General features: G+C 39.6%; 3 protein-coding genes across 3 annotated transcripts in view; all 3 read left to right on the forward strand.

The window, feature by feature from the left end:
* Window positions 1-517: 517 nt before the first annotated feature.
* On the forward strand, window positions 518-9,350 carry LOC144642396 (arylsulfatase B-like). The gene is made up of 7 exons (XM_078501356.1): window positions 518-782; window positions 1,921-2,007; window positions 4,223-4,434; window positions 5,251-5,462; window positions 7,284-7,504; window positions 8,447-8,694; window positions 9,075-9,350. Exons 1-7 carry the CDS (start codon window positions 518-520, stop codon window positions 9,348-9,350), a joined length of 1,521 nt encoding a protein of 506 aa, XP_078357482.1.
* Window positions 9,351-11,983: 2,633 nt separating this feature from the next.
* LOC144644751 (THO complex subunit 1-like) lies at window positions 11,984-14,520 on the forward strand. The gene is made up of 3 exons (XM_078504273.1): window positions 11,984-12,043; window positions 12,288-13,704; window positions 13,735-14,520. The coding sequence occupies exon 2, from the start codon at window positions 12,309-12,311 to the stop codon at window positions 12,621-12,623; it is 315 nt and encodes a 104-aa protein (XP_078360399.1). The 5' UTR covers window positions 11,984-12,043; window positions 12,288-12,308; the 3' UTR covers window positions 12,624-13,704; window positions 13,735-14,520.
* A 717-nt stretch (window positions 14,521-15,237) lies between these two features.
* Window positions 15,238-23,353, forward strand: part of LOC144644767 (talin-like) — an 89,892-nt gene continuing 81,776 nt past the window's right edge. The window contains exons 1-7 of the mRNA XM_078504292.1: window positions 15,238-15,384; window positions 17,209-17,298; window positions 18,123-18,198; window positions 18,572-18,669; window positions 19,079-19,153; window positions 19,810-19,864; window positions 19,965-20,053. Coding sequence (XP_078360418.1) covers window positions 17,242-17,298; window positions 18,123-18,198; window positions 18,572-18,669; window positions 19,079-19,153; window positions 19,810-19,864; window positions 19,965-20,053 — 450 coding nt within the window. The 5' untranslated portion in view covers window positions 15,238-15,384; window positions 17,209-17,241. The remainder of the gene's footprint in view (window positions 15,385-17,208; window positions 17,299-18,122; window positions 18,199-18,571; window positions 18,670-19,078; window positions 19,154-19,809; window positions 19,865-19,964; window positions 20,054-23,353) is intronic.

The raw sequence follows: 23,353 nt of genomic DNA on the forward strand, positions 1-23,353 counted from the left end.
TAACAATCAACAGTTAAAGCGGCTTACAGCCTACAGGTTTCAAGTCTTGACACTAATTTACAATAGACGCAGATTGGAAAAATAGATATTCCCAAGTAATTGGGTAATGACTAACAAGTTACGATGTATGAGAAAAAGATTCACGTAATCGCGTCCAAAAGGAAATAATCACGCTTAAACAAAATATTCCAATAAAAAATCCTGTTCATTAGAATACATATTAAGCATTCCATGACAAACGGGCCAAAACCCAGCGCGAAACCTCAGATTCAATGCTGTTGTACCGAAAGAAAACCTTGAATTTATCACGAGTAAATAAATTGGAATATTTTTCTTTTGTTCGTGACAATTGATTGTCTCAAATAGCAAAATTGGAATTTATTGTGCTGTGATTGGTTTTATTGTCTGAGTGCTCTCGGTTACCGAAGTCGCACTATAAAAGTTTTACTAAATTCTAATTTGATGTCATCTGTGCGCCACATAACAAGACACTGTTGAGTCTTCGATGTCAAACAGAATGCGATTCCAGCATTTATCTACTTTTGTGACACTGTTTGTCTTTATATTTGTATTCCAAGTTAGTTGTGAACCGTTTCATATTCTGTTGGTAGTTGTGGATGATTTTGGCTGGAGCGATGTGGGATTTCATGGATCAAAAATTCACACACCAAACATGGACAGGCTAGCGGCCGAAGGAGTCATCCTGGATAATTATTATGTACAACCGATTTGTACACCGACGAGAGCTGCTCTTATGTCCGGCAGATATCCAATACACACAGGTTTGTTTCCCTTTTGCTTTCGTTTTTGTTTCCTTTTCTTAAAAAAAAAACCATCGACAACAACAACAAGCTTTTAAAACGCCCGCTTTTTAAAACGTCCAATGAATTATGAGATTTCGGGCCGATTCGCATTAGCGAAAGTTTTGAAATGTCCTGACATTTTTCAGATAAAATTGTCGCGACAAGTTTTTCTAGCTTAAAGAGACAAAAGGTAAAATGATCGCCACAATAGTTTCGCATGTGCTGCTGGCATCCTAGTGCAATTCCTAGTGCATTTCTCAGCGGCTTTATGCAAATCAAAAACGCAAAATCACCAAATTTTGGGTTTCTAGATGATTATTAAGGGCGTATTTACTTGCAACTTACACGTATAGCCGTCGCATTTGCCCGCTGGAGTTTCTTATTGTTTTCGAGCTAAAAAAAAAAATATAAAAAAAATTCCAACGGGCAAATGCGACGGGTGGGGGTGGTGTGGGCTCGGTGCGTGAATAAATCTGCGGTGTGCGGTGATCCCCACGGTGTGCGATGTGTCCGGGCGTGAATGATAGCGTAACGGCTGTCCACTTGACACAGCCTCCGCCGCTTCGCTCGTACCCCTCGCGGGAACCCGGGAGCCGCGGGCACTACATCTCTGTTCTTCGAATTCTGACCCCTTCCAACGTGAGACTGTTGGGGGCTGCGGTGAGGGTGAGATGGGGGCGGGTTCGGGTCCCCCGTGTCCCCCTCGCGACGGCTATACGCGTATGTTGCAAGTTAATCCACCCCATTGTAAAGTTCGTATGATTTTGTAATTGTTTTCACTTTAAATGACAAAATGTATCGCATGTGCAACGCCGACCAATCATAGGACAACTGCTTCTTTGTTTTTTATATCGTTGGAAAAGTTTTTAATTTAGGTTTTGTAATGTGCGGTTTAAGAATTTCTTTTTGTCGGGAGGTAAATTCATCTTATTCTGTTTTGCGGGCAGTGAGATTCTGGCAGTCTTTGGGTCAAATAGAAGGTTAATACCTTAGTGTGGACATTCTGGACGTTAAATTCTTATTTTGGAGGACCCTGAAAATCACCTTTAAGTAATTGGAGGCATCCTCGTAAAATATTTGCTACTAATATATTATTTTTCTTTATTTTTCTTATCAGGCTTACAGCATAGTGTAATACACCCTGATGAGCCTTACGGGCTGCCACTTCACTTCACAACCCTACCACAGGCACTCAAGAAAGCTGGTAAAGTTTTCAGTTACATGTAGCTATAGCTAACTCAAGTCTCAGGAATGGTGAATTAAGGGGGGTCCTTCTTAACTACCAATTTGTTCCTAAGAAAGATTTCTGACCGTCAACTTTTGGAAACCAAACCTCCCACGGATGAGAGACTTTTGCTCAACAAAACACGGCCATATTTGACAAGTCACGTGACCGGGATAGAAAAAAACCCTAAAACTGAAAGGACGTAAAGATCTAAAAATGAAAATCAGTGTCAACAGATAAAGAACGTCTACGTGTTTAGGAAATTCGCATTATTATTAAAGTTACGGCGTAATAAAGACTCGTATTTTCAGACTTTCTTCAGTAGCGTCCCATTCTTACATGTAAATGGTAATTCCATACGAAGGGTTGTGAAGAAGGATATGTTATCACTAATTCTTTGAAAAAAAAATCGGAACTTTACTTTTTTCTCAAAAGTTTTAGGGATTTTAACTTCTAGCGCGCGGTTTGGGACTGGCACTAATTACGCGCGCGCAATATCAATTTTTTCAATGCACTTGTCCTCCCCACCAAAAATTCACCGTTAAGCATTGCCTAAAGGTGGATTTCCACTGACGCGTAAATATTTACGTACGTAAAACGTGCGTAAAAAAAGATACGTAGGCAAATTTCCACCGTCGCGTAAAAAGTAATAAAAAGCGTTTCTTTTTTACGTGCGTTGAATGTACGTAAATGCCCACCATCCTGAATTATCAAGAGTGTGTTATTGGCGGCCATATCGGAGGAGTGAAAACAATAAATTGTTTTTCCTTTGGGATTGGAAAAAAATCATAAACATTTTTATGCAAATATCTTGTTGTTTGACTCTTCAAACATGGCTGCCATAAAAAACACTTTGTACCAGACGCTAGTAAAAGAAATGCGTGAATATGACCAAGAGGCATTTTATAAATACTTCCGAAAGACACCATCTAGTAAAAAAAAAAAAGATTTGAGGCGACCTTCCCGGATTGCCGGTTCAAAGCCTACGTGACCTGACGCCAGGCGTTTTCCTGACGCCAGGCGTTTTCCTTCACTACTGCGTTCGTGTAATTTGGTTCGTACTCAGTTCTATAGATTATTGCTGGAAATGTTCGGACTTTCTCGATGAGAAGTGCTTCTAAATCTGAATGTTTTTCCATGTAAATCGATGGCGATTTAAAACAAAATGGTTTCCACGTGGCAAGTGGTGTCATGTGAAAAAATCCAAAAGTATGATTGGGTAAATCGCTGCGTAACCGCAGACAGCCGCGAAAAAGTTGAACTCAGTTCAACTTTTTTGAAAACACTCACGATCGCTACGTGCGTAAACGTGAGTGTAACGTAAGTAAATGCCAAGAAAAAAAAGTGGCATTGGAAATTGGACAACGTAAATTCGACGCACTTTATCGCGCACGTAAAATTTCATTTTTACGTACGTTTACAATTTGTACGTACGTTAACGTGCGTCCACAAAAACGCGACAGTGGAAATCCACCCTTAAAGCTCAAAAATAGCTTGCCACCAAAAACCATCTTTAGCAGTTCCTTAGAAACTGCTCTAGATCTGTAGTTAAGAAGGACCCCCCTTAATTAACCAGAGAATTTAATCGACGCTTTGCCAACAATATGATGCCGATATGATGCTAACTTAATTCTTAATTAACCATGTTCGAAACGAGCGGAAGACTGGGTACAAATATTTAATATCGATTGAATTGAAAAAAATTGGGCCTGTCAATTGGGCCTGTCATCTGAAAGAGCATCCAAAGGAGGGAGGGACAGCTGTCCCTCCAATCCATACTAAGTTCTCAGTGAACCATACCTATCAAGTTTTGTAAATAAACTAATTTTTGGATGCTCTTTCAGATGTCAGGGTTCATTTTTTATTTAATCAATTTTTTAAATTCGTACCCAGTTTCCTGCTCGTTTAGAACACGACTAATTCCCATCTTCATTATCGAAGGGCTCCCAGGGGGTTTATGTTCCCTTGTTCCGAACAAAATTTTCCTTGTGTTCCCGTGTTTCCTTAAAGTATTTCCTCGATTTTGGTGATCGCTGTTCCCAGTTTTATTTCCCTTTTCTTCTCATGTTCCCAAAAATTAATGGCCATGTTTCCTTGTTTTCTGACCCCCCTGGGGAAGCCACATTATTGCCATTGTCGTCGTCGCCAACATCATTGTCACTTAAATTATTCCTTTATTCTGATTTCTTGGCAGGGTATTCAACACATATGGTTGGAAAGTGGCATCTTGGTTTTCACAAATGGCCTTACACCCCAACATACCGCGGCTTTGATTCATTTTATGGCTTTTATACAGGGTCAGGGGATCACTTTCATCATGAAGCAGACGGCTTTCTTGACCTGCATAATAACACGGAGCCAGTCACAGATAAGCGAGGCGTTTATTCAGCCAGGCTTTATGCTGAGGTTACATAACCATTTTAAAATAATCTCAAGATCTAGAGTGCATGATAAATTATTTCCTTTGTAGTTAATGGTTTGAACCTAGGCGTGAAGGTGGTAAAGGGTTTTCTCGTGATCCGTGATAGGCCTTTTCCTCGTCTTCTTCATGTAGTAGGGACAAATTACGTTATGTACACAAAAAAACTGTAGCTGGGGCATGTTCAAGGGACATACAAATTGTCAGAACTGGCCGGCCAGACCGGTATATTCGAGAACAGAATTCTGCTGTTAGTTATATATGTTGTGGTGGATTTGTGAGAAAAATCTCTTGAAAAAGGCCCATTTCACATTCAAAACCATCCGGACCGACCGGGCAGTTCTGCCAAATGGAAAGCGCCCCCCCCCCCAAGTGATGTGCTCGTTCACCGGGGGGACGCGTCGCTGCAACACGTCCCTGGCGCATATCCCCGCTCATTTTTCACGTGTGTACATATAGGAATTTTGTCACTGATACATGTCCCTGCTACTTGTCCTCTTTTGTGAACAAACATGATTTTGACGCTGCTTTATGTCCCTGCGTCATGTCCCCTCGTTTAAGCACCTTTAGACAAGAGACTCTAAAAATTCTCGCTTTCTTAAGAATAGAGGCGTACGATTGGTCATGGTTGGGGTGTCAATTGATTGGAAGTTGTTGTAATATAGCCTGTGTACAGCTGTTCACTCCCCTCAAAAAATTCGGGAAAGGAGGGGAGGGGCGGCTATACAGAGGCTAGTTGTAATGTCTTGTCACTGGGAATAGACATTCCTAATAACATTTTAAATTTGGCCTTCTCTCTTCAGCAAGCCCAGAATGTCATTTTATCTCACAATTCTTCCTCGCCCTTGTTCCTGTACCTTGCGTTTCAAAATGTTCACGCACCAGCACAGGCACCTGAGGAATACGTGGACAAGTACCACTTCGTTGCTGATAGGGAAAGACGAACGTATGCAGCGATGGTTGACATAGTAGATGAAGCAATAGGGAATGTAACCCAAGCCATGCAACAAGCTGGGTAAGTCACACACTATACATAGCTGATTTATCATCCGACAACTGGGGCGCAAAGTTGTTGGTAAATGTGCAAACGAGACAATCAGCGCTAGTACTGGAAGCCGATTCCTTTCCAAGCGCACGGAGCGAGTGCTTAAAGACCGAGCGAACGAGCGTGACTGGGTCTGAGCAACAAAACGTTTGGGCTTGGAAAGGAATCAACTGCTACGCAGGCTAATGTCTCGATTGCACATTTTTTTAGCGTAACCTACCATAGGCGGCGGCAGAGGGGCTGTTGTCCCCCCAGACAAAAATTTGGGGGGCTCAGCCCCCGTTCCACATTTCACTGCCGAAAGTATCGCTAGCGCAGCATAAAATTGGTTTGTCAAGACACCAATCGTTTTACCAGGATCGTGCTTGGCAGGATAATATGGTGTAGGACTATCAACGAAACTCATTTCCCCACGCTCCTAGGAGAGGCCGCCCGAAGATGTATTTGACATTACCTGTGGCATCGGCGACTTCAGAGCGTACATTTTCTGCCCTCTGACGTCTTAAGAACAACCCAAAAAGCACCATGAAGTAAAAAAAAATGTAAATGTAATTTATTTACACACGTGACACGGAAGAGCTCCAGGAGGTCGTTAAGACGTGTACGTGCAACCAAGGTGGAATTGGAATTTAGAGTGTTGGTTTTTGTGGAGCTCGAGGGGGGAAAACCGGAGAACCCGGAGAAAAACCCTCGGAGCAAGGACGAGAACCAACAACAAACTCAACCCACGTATGGCACCTGGCCGGGATCGAACCCGGGCCACATTGGTGGGAGGCGATCGCTCTCATCACTGCGCCAAGCAGGATCGTCTGAACTGCCTAGTTATGCATTGTCACAAATCGATTACGGACACACCGGACACTGTTAAAGACATTTTGGGAAATTTGAGTAGGGGCATGCGCCCCTCGGGGAGGGGGGGGGGGTATGCGCTTGGCTTGGAGTACGATGCGCCCCCTCCCACGTTTCAAAACGCTCCGCCGCCTTTGCGTACTGCATAACCTGCAACGTGCCAAATGATTTACATCGGCGAGATATATAATAGGCGTAAAGAACAACGATAAAGACGGCTCTAAAAGGCCACTCTTTCGAACACATGGTACTTGTGAGCGAACGAACGAACGAACGAACGAACGACATAAACGTGTTTTAAAGTATTTCGCAGAGGGAGAACTCGCTGCTAAAAGGGACACCTAACACAAGAATAAAAATAACTATCACGCTAATGTACATAGAAGTTATAACAATAATGTCTGTTTACGGGATAAAAAAATTAAGACTGGATATGAATTGCATAATGGCAGTCCTTGTTTTCTATTAGAAACTCGATAGAAAAGTCGCAAAATTACGGAAGAAACATTTATCTCTTAAATCAGCATCTTGGCTCTTCATGGGAACAAAAAACGCTTTAATTTTCCGTTTCTCCAATAACTTAACTCTCTACGCCAGTACAAACCAAAGGCGACTCGTAATCCCTCATTTTGCTCCGACGAAAGGCAAACGGTCGAAAAGTCAGCTTTCCAAATTCGCTACGAGGCTGGATTTAATACATTTAACCTTTATCAACTCCTAGTTGATAATCAGCTGACTTCCTTCTAATAATAATAATAATAATAATAATAATAATAATAATAATAATAATAATAATAATAATAATAATAATAATTATTTGTTACTTATTAGGCACAAATTAACATCTGAATATGATCAAATGCGCCTTACAACTATAACTATAACTTTTAGCTGCAACCATTCATTAACCACAGTTCTTGTACTTAACCCCTTCTTTTGTAGTTTATGGGAGGACACGTTAATGATTGTTACCACTGATAATGGTGGCGATCCTCGTAGAGGAGGATATAACTGGCCTCTCCGTGGACACAAAGGCAGCCTTTGGGAGGGAGGGGTCCGAGGAGTGGGCTTTGTTCATGGAAAAATGCTGCAGAAGACTGGAGTCAAATGCACAGAACTGCTTCACGTAACAGACTGGTACCCAACCCTCCTAAACCTTACAGGTAAACCCAGAGAGGGTACTCCGGCTTGTAAATGACGGGGATGATCGAATGAAGGCAAAACTCAGGACCCCAAAAAATCCCTAAGTCTTCCGACATTACCCAAAAAAATCCATGGACCAAAAATAACCCCCCCAAAAAATCCCTTGTCAAATTACCCCTAAATTGCCAGGAGGGGCAATGTAACGCTCGAGTTTGATTATTCATCATACCATAAATACACCAAAGCCGCGCCGAGGCACTTTAGTCCGTTTTTAATACCCAAAAAAAATCCCCCATTTAAATCAAGTCAACCAAAAAAATAATTGCCAAATTTTCCAACCCAAAAAAATCCCGGAATCAAAAATTTCAAACCCCCAAAAATCCTTCGATCATCCCCGTCATTTACAAGCCGGAGTACCCCCCCCCCCCCCTGGGCAGGTAAACTACCTTGTGCCTACATAAACCACATGTTAGCATCACCTAGTCACCGACTATTAGGCAAACTTGCAATCTGATTGGCTACGCAAGGACGGTCTAATTTTCGTTACCATAACCCAGCGGATGGCTATTGGCAAAACGCATAATCTGATTGGTTACACAGGTGCCGTACGTCTATTTGATAGATAGACGGCTATCGGAGCGCGCGCTAAGTTTTCGCGTTGTTTTATCAATCAAAACTTTCAATAAATCAGTTATCGCGATATTCCGTGTTTAACAGATTAGCCACTGGGTTATGCTTAATTAATTAGAAGGCTCGATCTCGGTTTCTATCGACTTTGATAGTTGGCTCGGGTCTTCGCACTTCGTGACTATCAGCCGCTAGAAACTTCAAGCTTGCTGTCTAATTGTTACCATGCGCGAGACTCAGCAACGATGAATACAACTACCGTGATTCTATGCAGGCGCGCGCTATAAAGGGAATCGGGTATTAGAACAGTTCTCGTTTTATATATTATGTTATAGGGATTGCCGAGAACGATACTTCTCTCTCCCCATTTGACGGTTTCAACATCTGGCAAACCATATCCGAAGGTGCTCCGTCACCCAGAACAGAGATTCTGCTCAACATTGATGTACCAAGTTCTAGTGGCCGAAATCACTTCCACTATCATCAGGGGAGTGCAATTCGTGTTGATGACATGAAGTTGTTGATGAGCGTACCTGATCTAACGTGGTATAAGCCACCGGAATTATCACCTGAGCACCATCAGGTAAAATGTCCCATGTTCTTTTCATACCTAAATTATACTCATTTCTTTGTTATGGGTTTTATTGTATTTTATTTATTACGACTTACAATTCATCCGCATAACATGGGGCTAATCTTCCAGCCATCCGTCAGGGCAAACGGATCTCCCGGATTTGGGGGCCGAAGGGGTGTGAGGGGAGGGAGGAGGTGACCCGCTTTTGTATCCGTGTACTTTTACGGCCGATTTGATACTGAATTTCAGTACAAGTCCTCCCAATTTAAAATCGTTGACTTGTTTATGGTATGGTATTTTATGGTATGGTATGGTATGGTATGGTATGGTATGGTATGGTATGTAGTATTTTCTGATCAACGGCTTATTGTCGTGTTATTTCATTGCAGAAAGTCGGTGACTACGCCGGTCACGACCACACGCTAGAGGTTGCACTTTACAATATTACCGCTGACCCAACTGAGCAAAAAGACCTAAGTACAAAGCTCCCGGATGTGGTGAAGAAACTGCAAGATAGAGTGCAGTCTTACATAAAGGGCCTGGTGCCTCCTTTGAACAAACCCTCAGACCACAGGGCAAAGGTTGTGGCGCGACATAGAGGCTACTGGAGTCCATGGAAAGGAAGCAACGTAACTGACCTAAAGCAGCTCAAGTTGCACGTGTAGGCCATGATGCCGTAGCTAGCACAAACTATTGTAAAAATAGGAACAAAGTGCGCCTAGCCTTTCCCTTCTGGTTGTAATCATGAGTCGCTTTGCTGCTTTTAGGCCGAAGTACAAAAGGATACCTATATTGTGTTTGTTTGGGTGGTCGTGGTACTCTTTCATGGGAACTGAAGTAGGTTAGGGTAAATGCAGTATACTTTGTTGCTAGATTTCAGAGATATTCCATGTCTTTAGGTCAGTTTAGGCTAACTGCTGAGCGTCAGGATTTGAGGGGAATTAAAGATGCCGGTTAAAAAGTGTGATCAAGTGTAAAACGTTACTTAAAAACAAGAAATTAAATTATTTGCTTCAAGCTTATAATTAGTGGCTGAGCAAACATTGAGCAGTGTGTTTACAATAAAGACCTCCTTTTGAAAGCTGATGTTCGCAATAGCTGTTTTAAGTTATGCTAATAAGTTTGAAATCTTAGAAAAGTGACCACACAAACTGAGGATGGTGTGCCAATTCAGTACAATACAGGGTGGCTTTTTAAAAGCAACTGTGGCACCACGAGTCTTTTTTTATTTTTATTTTTTTAAGGACTCGTGGTTACATCCTTGCATTAACGATTGCATCTCGATTCATGTGCTATTCCTGAAAAAAAAAATCAAATCTGGGTGAAAAACTGGCATGCTGGTTTTTTAGAAAAAGAAAAGGGAGGGAAAAAATTAAGTTCTGTTTCCTAAAGGCCTGGCCAAACGGAGACGCGAGTTTTTACTTTGCGTCCACTTGCATCTCTATTTTCCCAGGATGAGCGCACTTGCGTTGACTTGCTATGACTTGCGTTCACTTTGGTCGAGATCAAATTTGCACGCAAGTCAACGCAAGTTTCTCACCGTTTGGCCACCCAACGCAAGTCCTGCCGTTTGCTTCAAGTACTGAATTGCAGCGCGTGCAGTAGCATTGAAATGACTTTTTTGACAACTTGCGTGCACTTGCGAGTAAACTTGCGAGACGTCCACCCAACTCAAGTCTGTACGTAGGTTCAACTTACGATTGCTTGCGTCCACTTGCATTACCGTTTGGCCATGGTTTAACATCTCAAACATTTCCAGTCTATAAACCCAACTGCATAACAGCTTGCTTTAATAAAATTATTCATATAAATTCTTCCAAAGTTTATTTCAATTCAGCATACAAAGTGCAGCAAAACAGGCAAAAGAATGCTTTTGTCAAGTGACATTCTCTGCTGTTACGCGTTCAACTCAGTGGACAGACTGGTGCGAATACGAAAGCATAATGGAAGGTCGGTATACAGTGCACGATTTGGGGACAACTGAGGGCGAGGGGGGCGAGGGGGGCTGCAGCCCCCCCCCAGTGCCGACATTTTTCGGGCAAAATGCTTAGAATTCGGGCAACAAGCCTAGAGAAAGCATAAAAAATAAGCCGACAAATCTCAACATTACGATCGAAACGAATTACATCAACAGAAAAAAGTATTTAAAATATACCGAATTTTGTGGTTCAAAAGTTTAAATTTCTCATTCATCTGTTTTCGTTTTCTCTCGCAAAATTGCTATAATCATGGTCAATTTTTCGCGCAAATTTTGCGTGATCCCTCAGTTTGATTTAGTTGTAATCAGCTTTTCCATAGCTTTAGCGTTTGCGCGCGGTGGATCCAGTATAAGATCTTGAAACAAAGCTGTTATTTTTACAAATGTGACGAAGCTAGTGCTTTGACTCAAATATTAAGTTCTCAGGGCTAACTCAAAACTTTCAACGAGATGTTTAAAACCATTCATTCCTGAATGTTTGACACGCTTTTGTATAATTTTCAAGTGGGGAAAAAACAATATAAAATGGCTTCTCCAAAATACTTAAAGTTTTGCTAAAAAAGAGTAAAGTGAATAAATAAAATATTTCCGACACGTTCGGGTAACGCCACGAAATTAATAAAAGAACTATCGTTCCTTTAATCAAGCAGGCAAGGTTTGTACACAACTATTTCAATGCACGTTTTTTATCCATTTTACGTGCCTCTTCATTTGGCTTTATTTATTTACCCATGCCATTTTTTTTTTCGGGCAATAAGGTGTCCGCCCCCCCTGGTCCGAAGGTGCCCGTACGCCTATGCCCATGCGGGGAGGCTCCGCCCGAAAGGGGTACCTTTTTTTATGCTTCAGATATATAAAAGGGTAGGAATGTCACAAGCTAAGGTATACAAAAGGGAAGGGATATCGGTCATTTAGGTACGTGTATTTAAAAAGACCTTCAATTAAAATATTTCGAACAGACGCACCTTATGGAGGTATCATTTAAATTTATTAAACGCTACATAAAAATTGCATCAAGACTTTCTGTTTAGGCATTTAGTACTTGATATGCATGTCCTGTCTTTTCGATATGTGAAAGGGGTACCTTTTTCAGTAAAAGGTATAATACGAAAGGGGTGCCTTTTTTGTTAAAATGGTATATAAAAGGGTAAGGGGTTGGATTTCGAAGCGGAGCCTCCCCGTACAAAAATTGTTTGAGTAGCCCCCGGGTTGGAGCCTGTCTTTGCTTTCTCCTGTTGTATTGCGTGACGCAACACCACTGGACCACTCCCTATTCGGAGAGAGATCTGGTGGAAAGTAAATTTTAATCCAAGATGGCGGACTGTTAGGTTCTTTGATACTTTTGATGCAAACCAAAGAATATCAGATACTCAAACAATTGTAAGGTACTGAAAGTCGTTTGAAATTCATATTGTTTCGTCCACTTTTTAATTGGTATTTATCTTGCCTTTGTAGGCCTACAGTAGGTTATGCTGGTAAACAGTATACGATAAATAAGTTTATATATGTCTTAATTTGCATCCCAGTCCAGTTCACAATTACGTTCCGGCGGTTCCATGAAGCTCACAAATTAAACTAGCCAGGTATTAAGCTAAATGATTTTTTATTGTTTGATTATGATCAGAGATTTGGAAGTCGCCAAGGCATGCCCAGAAGAACTGGAGTTCCTTCAGAAGCAGAGCTGCTAAATCTGTCTTCAGAGCTCGGCGCAAAATGGAAGAATCTGGCTCGTGCTTTAGGAATACCTGAAGCGAACATTGAGGTGGTAGATGAAGAAAGTAGGAAAGTTGTAGAGAAGTGTTATAATTTGCTGTTGTTATGGAAGCAGGGGCGTGGATCCCAAGCAACATATGCGGCTTTAGAGGCAGGATTATGTCATGGCGTTGTTCTTCGGAGGGACTTGGCAGAAAAGTACTGTTATGATCCAGCTATGCCGCAAGAAAACGATTTCATGGGATGAAAATATGGAACGAGTTTTAGGCATTACATGCCATATGTAGTTTACAGCTTAGTTAATGTCATGCGATCAGATGTTACAAATCCAGCTGTCGGTATGGTAGAGATATTCATAGGATTTTTTATTTTATATCATGAAAGAGAACCTGTAGCTATCACCATGTACTTGGCAGTAAAATAATGCAAAAATATATCTACATGTAAATATTGCAAATAACTGTCAGGTAATCGGCTGTGGTATACAGTGGGTCATATAAGCTTTCACACATATGAGACCAAAAGGAGCGAAGCCACCAAACGACCAAAAAGAAAGTTGCCGCCGATTCAATTGAAACAGCTGAAATGAGCGAAATGTACCGTAATGAAATCACTGAAACAAGCAAACCCCCCCGGGGGGTCGGTACTCCCATATGTGGCCTATATAGGTACCGGTATGTGCCGCCCGATAGGGTATGGTTTTTGAGGTTCTCGGACCTTAAATAGGGTATCATTTTTGCTCCTTTTGGCAATGTGTTCCCGGTGTGATCCTTAGATAGGGTACCTAAATTCTATTAGCTAAAATAAACGCCCAGCTAAATTCTTTATCCTTAAATAGGGTCAGGGTTAAAGAACCTTCGCGGCACACCCCTATCCGAAATTTGTGGGAGTACCCGCCTGGGGCAAAAACCTTTACTATTATTCAGAGCTAACCCTACACAGGCTAACTGGAGTGCATAGTACCAGGAGGCTAACTGGGAAGTGTTGTTCAAAAGCCGATTAACACTAACCCAGGGTTCAATTTCTCTTGTATAAAAGTGTTTTTATTGCTTTTGTTTTGTGGAGTTTGAGATAAGTCGACATCAAAACTGGAGGCCAGCAAATGTAAACAGAAAACCTTGCTGAAAAAAGAACAAGCTGAAATCAAAATCAATGCTAATCCTGGTTAAGTTCACCGTGATTGTGCTTTGAACAACCCAGCCCTGGAGTGTATAGTACGACAAGTAGCAGCCATTTTAAAGTTTTGCTTGTTTCAGTGATTTCATTTCATTTCAGTCGTTTCTGTGGTTTTGCTTGTTTCGTTTTGTGCCCAATCTTTGGCATCACCTGTTCAGAGTATCTCATCATGCCTACAGTAGTTCACAAATCTGGACTAGCAAATCAATAAAAGAACACATTGAGAGAAGTGTATTTGAGAAGAAAATACACAATTGTAATAAGGTACTTTTGCAATTTCTTCATATTGTGAAGCTAAGCATAGAGTCTTATTTAGCTTTGGGCTATCAAAATCTTGTTAAATCAAAAGTGTTTGGTGGTATGTTGATGGTAGTTGATGTTAGTCAATAATATACTAAGGATCTCCTATGTGCTACAGTAAAAACCCGTTAGTAAGAACCTACTTTTAAAGAGTTTGGCAAAACAGGTTCTTGTATTATGGGGTACTTATTGACAGTTTAGGCTAAGTAGGTCCTTAATTTCTACAGAGTAGACATTGTTTTTGATTATCAGAAAATAGTATAAAATCTGGTCTGTTCTTCATTATTTATATTTATTAATGCACCCATGTTGCCAAAAGACCAACAACATTAATTGATCAATGTTACAATGGTAAAAAAATATATAAATTAAAATTATAGTAAGACCCCACATATAAGAATTCCTTTTGGAATTTGTTGGGCTAAACAAGTTCTTATATTTTGGGGTATTAAAAAAGCAAATTTCTGCCAGAAGGTTCTTAAATCCCTAGGTTCTTACACGTGGGTTTTTACTGTATGTGAAAGGATTTGAGAGAACAAAGCACCACTTAACAATAAAGGCAACAAAGGATATTTTGTTTAGATTATTTTGAAGGAACAAAGGATATTTGCTATATTTTGCAAGTTAGTGAAATAAAAATAAAATAAAGCCTTGACAAAAACTTTCTATAAAAAAATTTATATCCCCCCAAAAGCCCTATAAAAAAGGTCTTTGAACGTCCTTGTCAGTAATATTTATGCCTGAGTACACCTTGTATCCTTGTGGACATCTCTATAACTGAACAGCTGTTAAATGCCCTGCCTATGCCCCTTCTCCCCGTCCGTTTCCCCTTCCCCTCCCCACTGGCTTTATATTGACAGGTGCATTATGTTCATGGCAGTAGTTGCATTTGCATACAATATTCACCCTCCCCTCTCCACCCTTTTTTTCATGAGTGTCTCTGAAAATAATAGCAAACCAGAGAGACTGATATCATAATCAGAAGGTTTTCGCTGGTATTATAAATAATTAAGCAGTACAGTAGAAATCGTGACCCCTGGGAAAGAATCCACGAGAAGAAAACATTTTTTTTTTTTTTTTGGGGGGGGGGGAGGGGTATTCAGCTAACCATCAAGTCCAGCAGGAGTCTCATAGTTAATTTTAGTAGCTATGATTTTTGCTATTTTTTTTGTCACAAATGGCACGTGACTTTTTTAATAAAGGAAAAAAAAAAGATCATTTACTTATACATTTAAGCAGATGTACGTCTGAGATTCAAGTGAGGTCAAGTGAATTTTTTGAGAAATCTCGATTCATTATTTTGTCCGAAGATTTGCTCGGAGTATTCCCGAAATTGTTGCATACCATATTTGGTCATGTCTGGTTGCCGCCCTCGGGTCACGAAGTCGCGGCCATTTTTGATCCGCAGTCACTTTGCGATGTCGTATTTCCGTCTTTGAAATTCTTCTTTTGGGAGGTGTAAAATTAGTCAGTTGACTATTATCTGGTAAAGGATTTGCATGCATTATTCGCATTCGAGACAAACTTTGGAGGTAAGTGTTCTTTTCCTTTCTCGTTATTGTTGGCTTGTGTTCTGGAATTTCATTCAGCTGAAGAGCTGACGGCAAGTCGCTTCGGCTTGCTATAATAAAAGTCTGAAGCTTTTCGACCGCGTGTTCGATTTTAAGCAATTGCCAGATTCTATCCTGAGCTCATCTAGTCGTCTCAGCTGTTTAAGACAATATATCGCACAATATCGAGTTAAATGAAGACGAAGGAAGGTGTGTTCACAAAGCGTGAAGCCATCTAGTGTTTACTGTTGTGAGCTTACTATAATAGCATTCTGAAATTCAGCTCAGCTGTTTGTCAGATTGTTCTTTTACCTTGACAGAGAAGACTTAAACGTTTTCTAAACGAAGTTAAAAATATTTGTATTTTTCTTCAAAGATATTGTGGAATTGAGTAGCTCGAAACTAAGGAGCAACGATCAAAGATCACGATTTTGCCGATTTTGTCTGCGGTCACGGCATCATTCTTTCAACAACTGTTCCTCTCTCTTCAATTCCTCAGCTGGAGTCTTTTTTAATTCTTGTTCATTTTGAGATAAATATTTAAACTGAACTATAGGCTAAACACTTTTTTATTCTTTGCAGTTGTATCCGGTATTTCAATTTTGCTTTTGTTATAATCTTCTGACTGTGCACAGCTTAAACACTGGTCTGTGTTATATCTCGGTTTATCCATAGATGCAAACCCTGCGACTCTGTTAAATTTTCTCAATTATTTTAACTTGCAGTGCCATTATTTTTGCCATTATGAAATTTGGTCGATTAATTTTAATGCAGCTCCGTTGTCGAGATTATTTTTAAGACAACAGCATTCGTGAGAAAGCTGAAACTTTTTGACCTCATTATTTTGCCCTTCTTTCCAAATGTAATCTGACTTGAAGGCTTAGCTGAGAAGCTTAACTCTTAGAACTTCTGTTTTACTCTTCCTTACTTGCGCTGCAATGCCTTTACATTCTAGCCAATGTTAATTAGTAATTAAATTTGTTTATGTCTACATGTACACTATTCGTTTCTATGTTTACTATCTGTGCTGTAATTTGACATGGGTTTGAGCATAAAACCTGCCTTTCACGGTTACGGGGTGAATTTCAGAAGTTGTGTATATAATGTAGCTATAGACAAAAGCTTGATAACTGAGTACAATTTTCTGTCCACTTTCATTTATAAACGGGTAGAAGTTGTTAATGAAATAATCACCATGAAATTATTTAATGGCAATTAATCAAATACAAATCAATTTTCTATTTGTACAGTATAAGAGTGTGCCCTCAAAATTTACAAGAGGTTATCAATGAGACTCCCTCTGCTCATTTTAATAGTCCAAACAATTGTTTGTGATAGACGTCAAACTTCTACAAAGTCATGTATTTGATGGTTGACATGTTTGAGTGACAGGTCATATGCTGTTCAGAATCCATTAGAAGGTTTGAAAGCCAAAAAGATAAAGTCAAGTGTGGTTTTCAGTATAATTTGTGAATTACTGAGACATGCTTCTTTGTTTCTGTTGTGTACATTGACAATATTCCAAGCCAAAACTGTCACAGATGTGCAGAAATCTGGTGTACAATTCCCATTTCAATGATATTGTTTTTTCACAAGTTTTAAATGTAAAACATGTATATTGCAAATGAGTCAGCTGGTTGAATGAAACATTTTCTCAGTCTTGCTTGCTTGTGGAAATAAGCACTGAAACTGTACCGTGCTTCAATATTAAATGTTATCAAGTACAGAGCATCCTGCCTTCACAAAATACAACTTGGTTGATTTTTGATAGCAATATTTACAAATGCTAATGCTCGTTGTTTTTAGCTTTTAGACTTGTAAAGAACCACAAGATTTATCATGGCACTGACACTGAAAATCAACATTATCCAGAATAGCTCTGTCAAGACATTACAGGTGGGATTTTCTACGTACATGTATTAAGAATGATAATGCGAACATCTTCTAACATTAATTTTTCCCCTAAAACTTTTACCACCGTGAGATTATGGGTTACTCAATAGCAAGTAGTAAATAATAATTATAAACAGGATAAAGGTTAAGGTCATTGCCCTGTATTGCATTGCGTGTTCTTTCTGTGCAGAATTTTACGCGTAATTAGCGCGCGCACATAACCAAAATGGCGGCTTTTTTCTTTGCAGCTCAGTCCGTGAGAAAAATCGTCTCTTTCTTGTAAACGAGTATGGTGACCTATCAATTTATAATCATATTATGGGTGTAGCGATCAGGTTCTTTCTTTAAAGCCAAAACAGATCAATTCCTATATTTGAAAAATAAATTATTATCTTTGCAAATGTGTACTTTGCCAGTACTCATAAGGGAATGATTAAGGAAGTATGTTATATATACAAGGAATATGGGGAAACCACTTTAATTTCAAAATTTTAGTTCCCTTGGGGTGATCAGCAAGTAGGCAAAGTTTGGTTAAAAATCTATTTTCAGTTTTACTCCGAGGCAATGGCCTTAAAAAGGTGAAGGGTCAAAGTTAAAGTGAGATACAGTCGAATCCCGATAACTCGAACCTTCAAGGGAAATTGAAAAAGGTTCGAGATATTGGGAGTTTGAGTTATCGAGGGTAAAATTAGTAAGAAATTGACCTGAAGGGGAATCGAAAAAGGTTCGTGAGTTAGCGGGAGTTCGAGTTACTGAGGGTTGGAGTTATCGGGATTCAACTGTAATTACCCAGTCACTTATTTGTTTATGAAATATTTAATTTGTAGTTCAACCCAGAAGCCACTATAGCAGAAGCACTGAGAATCATAAGAGAAAGAGTTCCAGGTTCTAGTCCAGGAAAAAGTAAGTAAACAGCAATATACTGTACAGTCAACTCTAAAAAACCAGACACCTTCAGGACCACAATTTGGTCTCTGCAATAGAGAAAGTCTGTAGTAGCGGGAGTTACTTTCAGTAATTCTTATTTGCCAGGCCCCAGTTGTTCAAAGGTTGGATAATTCTATCCAATGGATAAATCACTATCCAGTGGATAGCGCAGTATGTTTTGTTGACACTTATCCACTGGATTGTGATTTATCTAGTGGGTAGCATTACTACCCTTTGAACAACTAGGTGCAAGACTTCAACTCCTGTCCTTGTGCAGAAACAAATAATCTGTCATGAACTGTTAGTAAAATAAAATAGTTATAAAAGACCACATACCTTTTTCTTGTAGTTTCAGATTATGGTTTATTTAAGCAAGATGATGATCCAGCAAAAGGAAAATGGTTAGAACCTGCCAGAACCCTTGACTTCTACCCACTCAAGTCTGGCGTGAGTACTTACTGTGAATCGTTGAATATTTCATCATGTACATGTACTACAGTACATGCTATTGTTTTTCTTTATGTGTGTAAAATTCCTATTTGCTGACTTGTTTTGGCACACTGGCAAGGTTGTCGCTAAGGGCCGGCTGCCCGCTTATTTCACCAGCTGAGAGAGAACTTAAGTCCGGCTAAAATTTCACTGAAAACAAAGACTTAGGTAAACTTTTAGAGTCGCCAAGGGCTTGTTGATGAGCCGGCTTATTGTTTTCCTGGCTACATCCCTGCGATGGCAAAACAAATGTGCATCAGCTTTGTTAGTGATCTTGTCAATGTGTTGTTTGATGAACCAGGCTTAGTATATTTGTTTAAAAACTAACTAGGCAACTATCGGAATAATCTTGTGTACGTTTTTTCAGGATATGCTTGATTACAAGTCTAAAGTTAGACATCTAAAAATCAAATTCATGGATGGATCAGTAAAAACATTACAGGTACAGTTTGTACTAAGCTAAGCTTAATTATTTAAACAGTACCCTTTGCTCAGCGGCATTCTCTCTACATTGCACTAACACATCTGAACATGTACAGTTGTGTGTTGTAGTTTAAAAAAAATTCAGGTCAAAATGATTTTAAACTTTGATGTCATATTTGCCATTGTTTAAGGATTACGGTAATAAATCTGGAACAAATGAAAAAGTGTAAATAAATCATTTGGGTCTGCAGTTCATTTCAAACTGCAACATATATGCATACAGTGTACATGTTATATGAAAAATAGGTTTTAATTTGTAGATAATTTTCAAACATTCTTAGACCAAGCCTAATTGCTTTGAGTGCATTTATGTTTTTTTGCTTTAAGTTTTACAGTTGTTATTTTAATGGCTCTTTAGACTGCAAAACAGTGTCATATTTTTTGCGATTACATTGCATGCAGTCTTCGAACAAAAGATCAGGTGCAATGTCAAGATGGAGAGTGAGACTGGGGAGAGATTTGCAAGGCTCATGATGATCCATGCTTTCAGTGCTTCGCACCTTCTAAGCAGCAATTTAAGGGGGAAAATGACTGTTTCGCAGTCAAATGGCTCTTTGTTTGTTAGATAAATCATAAATATTGACTCCAGTATTTCTCCTGTCGATGTTGATTTAGATTGATGACAGTCACAATGTTGGTCAAATTTTAGACTCTGTCTGTATGAAGATGGGTATGTACTATACATTCAATGCCAAATTCTGTTTAATTTTTGTAGTTTCTGTTTGGTTATCTTGATTGATACTGAAGCTGTGGTATTATTTCTACTGTAGGGATTGCCAATGTTGAAGAATTCTCACTGCTTGTTGAGGGTCAGAAAGAAGACAAAGAAGATGCAGAAAAAATGGGAACAATAAAGCGGGTATGCTCTACTAAAATGTCAATATTTGAACAACTCCTTACCCTTTACCCCACCAACATGTACATGTACTTACAGGCAAGGCTTCTGCTGAACTGCATGCAGTGCACAATCATGTAATATAACTGATTGAAAAAAAAAAAAGAAGTTATGAATGAAAATGAAATCATGCTATCCCTAGATGAAATAAGAGATTAACCCTCGGACGTACAAGGGGGGGGGGGGGGGGTAGATGCCACCCCCCCCCCCCATAAGGTTTTTTCCAAATTTTGAAGAAACGATTTGCTATACAATGCTGAAACTTTCAGTAGCTGTTCATTCATCCTTTGCGAAAATTTTGATATGTTAACCATGTGTCCATGGTGTTTGACATGGCCATGGCAACGTCATACATGTAAATACAAGCAGGTCTTGCAAAAATCGTATTTTTACCATTTTTTTTAATTTTTATTTTTTAAACAGAAGTGCAAGATGTGTTCATTTTTACATTCCGTAAGCATTCTGGCTTGATTTTGCATCAATTTCCGTTATTTTCTGACTTTCTAAGAACATGTTGAAATCCAAGATGGCGGATCCAGGATGGCGGCTCTAATGACGTCACGTGACGTAATATGACGTCACAGCCAATTAAAATTATGTCATCTTGTAGAGTAAGCTAAGGGCTTTCTTCTCAGTTCAAAATAATTTCACTACACCTTAATATAACGAAAACTCCGGGGAGGGGTTCCATCCCCCCCCCCCTTGTACGATGGTGGGGGTGTGAGTTTGCTTGTACGTCCGAGGGTTAAGAAATAATACATTTATTGTTGAATGAAGTGAAAAAGAACTTAGTAAATGGTTTGAACCCAGGAGCTTAATTAGTAGTTTATATACAAGGCTGCTGCCTAACGGGCGCCCGGTCGCCAGGGGCGCCTAAGTTACGAGTGCGGGCAACTGAATTTTTGTTCAAGGAGCCCGTATGGGCGCCTAAACATTGATCTTCCACTCCCATCTTTTGATTTCAATTTCCTTGTAACCTTGTTTCATTGGCATAAAAAATCCCATTTAAAACAAAAAACTGCTTCATTTTAAACGGAAACGCTAAAATTGTTCGCATTTAGCGTATAAGTACGTAACGTGTCTTTGCAAAATTTAGCAACTTCGAAAACCATTCGCTTTCAAGTGTTTAGGACTGGGCCTAACTTTCAAATATGGAATGTGTTATGTTCTGGATTACGTTTCATTTGCTTCGTTGACGTTTCGGAGAATTTTCGAAGTGAATCTGAAGAAATATTTACGGATACAAAAGTGAAATCAATCTGTTTGCTACTGCAGTCATGGATCAGGTCTGAAATAATTTTAATCTGCAAACGCTTGATACAAAAACCTTTCCGACAGGCTGAAACTTACGTAAAACAACGTGCAAATATCGTGATGTGTACACAAACTTGCGTGGCGTGTTTTACATGTAATTCAGCTTAATCTATAAAGCATTGAACGCTTAACTTTAGAATGAACATAAAGTGTATGCCTCTTTCTTTTCATGTGACATTTCATATCTGCTGCCGCTTTTTTGTGGACTAAGGTTGTTACTTTCAACAAACTGTTTCATGTTTTCGCATTTATAATGAGGAGCATTCTCGGGCATTGATCCGTAACTAGCAAATTTTTGTGCTGGAAACCTCAGTGCTTTTTGCCTGCTCAGATGTTCAGTTTGAATAAAATGAATTGCTTTTGTTACTACATTAATTTTATAAACAACTTATTTGATGAGTTAAGTAATTTGAAGTGTTTTCACAATTTAAATTTTCTGTTCTATTTTTGTCAACTGGTTATCATGTAACAAAGATAAGATCATAACTTAATTAAAGTGTTTACACAGGTGTTTTTGACTTCTTATTGCCTTTTTCTAAACCTAGGAAAAATTGACCTGAATAATTATTGCTTCTTTTTTAACCTTGATTACTAAAATTTTAATTGAACTGGATTTTCCTGCTTCATGTTCATTGATTTTCTATGTGAAAAAACTAATGAAAGTACATGAAATGCACTCAGACTGGCACTGGCTTAACAAATGAATTAACCCTTCGTGCTTTCAACTAAATGCATGTCAGTTTTCATTGTTGGTTTATTTCTCCCAGCCCAGCTAGTGATTTAACCCACAGAGGGGAAAGATATTGCTGATATTGATGACTTATCAAACTTCTTTCCTCTGGGTCTCTTAGGTTGCTGCAGAGTAAAAAACAGTTTTATGGGGAGGCTCTGCCCCAGGGTACCCTTACCCTTTTTATATACCCTTTCTGCAACCTCATTCCCAGGATCTCATGAACGAGGTTGCCATTTTTGGTATGTGAAAGCGACCCTTACCCTTTTAGAAACCATATGCCCCCTCATGAAGATGACACCCCTTTCACATACCAACAAAAGGAATACTACATCTTTTTACTTATTTTTCACTTGAATAATAACACTTAAAAAGACTTATTAATTGGGTGGGTCTGTTCAAGCATTATGAAGGGTTCTTTTAATACTTTAAAACCAGTTTTCCCTCCCCTTTTGTATAGTCCAACTCATGAAATACCCCCGGGGGGGGGGGGGGCACCCAGTATATTTTTGGGTGGGGGTGTGCCGCTGGGAATTTGAAGCCCTTACCCTATACCAGACCATGTTCAGCTGATTTTTGCAACCCTATACTAGACTAGACACTGAAAATCCCTACCCTATCCCAGACTTGCACTTTGTTAGAACTGTATCATTATCAGTGTTTTAATTGAAAACCATCTGTGAACAATGATGCCGCGATGATTTTATTTACGTTTAGGAAAGTCTCTTTCTCTTCCGACTTTCTGGACTATATTCGTCATACCGTCGATCGGTTTCCCGGCAAATGCTACCCTTTTCTAGACCAAAACTCTAAAATTTTCTATACCCTATCCCAGACTAAACTGCTTGAAAACCATACCCTTCACAGCGGCACATACCTATATAGCTCATGTATGGGAGTGCCCCCCCCCCCCCCCCCCGGGTGAAATCCCCACCCTTTTATATACCTGGAGCCTGAAAAAGGTATCCCTGTTGGATGGAGCCTCCCCATATACCGTATTTATTCAATTAAGCGCCCAACCTCGAATAAGCGCCCACCCTATAGGTAGGAAAAGTCAATAAGCGCCCAGCCTCGAATAAGCGCCCACCCCCACCCTCCTAAAATGAGGGCATAAAAGGAATTTTGATTATTGTTGAAGTTGAGATTAAAATTGACTAAGTACTACAAAGAGACCATCCCGAAGACCGAAATTTTTTATTTTTTTACTGAAAGTTTTTTAA

Source organism: Oculina patagonica, chromosome 2 (assembly GCF_052425735.1).
Source record: "Oculina patagonica isolate OP01 chromosome 2, crgOcupat, whole genome shotgun sequence".
NCBI lineage: Eukaryota > Metazoa > Cnidaria > Anthozoa > Scleractinia > Oculinidae > Oculina > Oculina patagonica.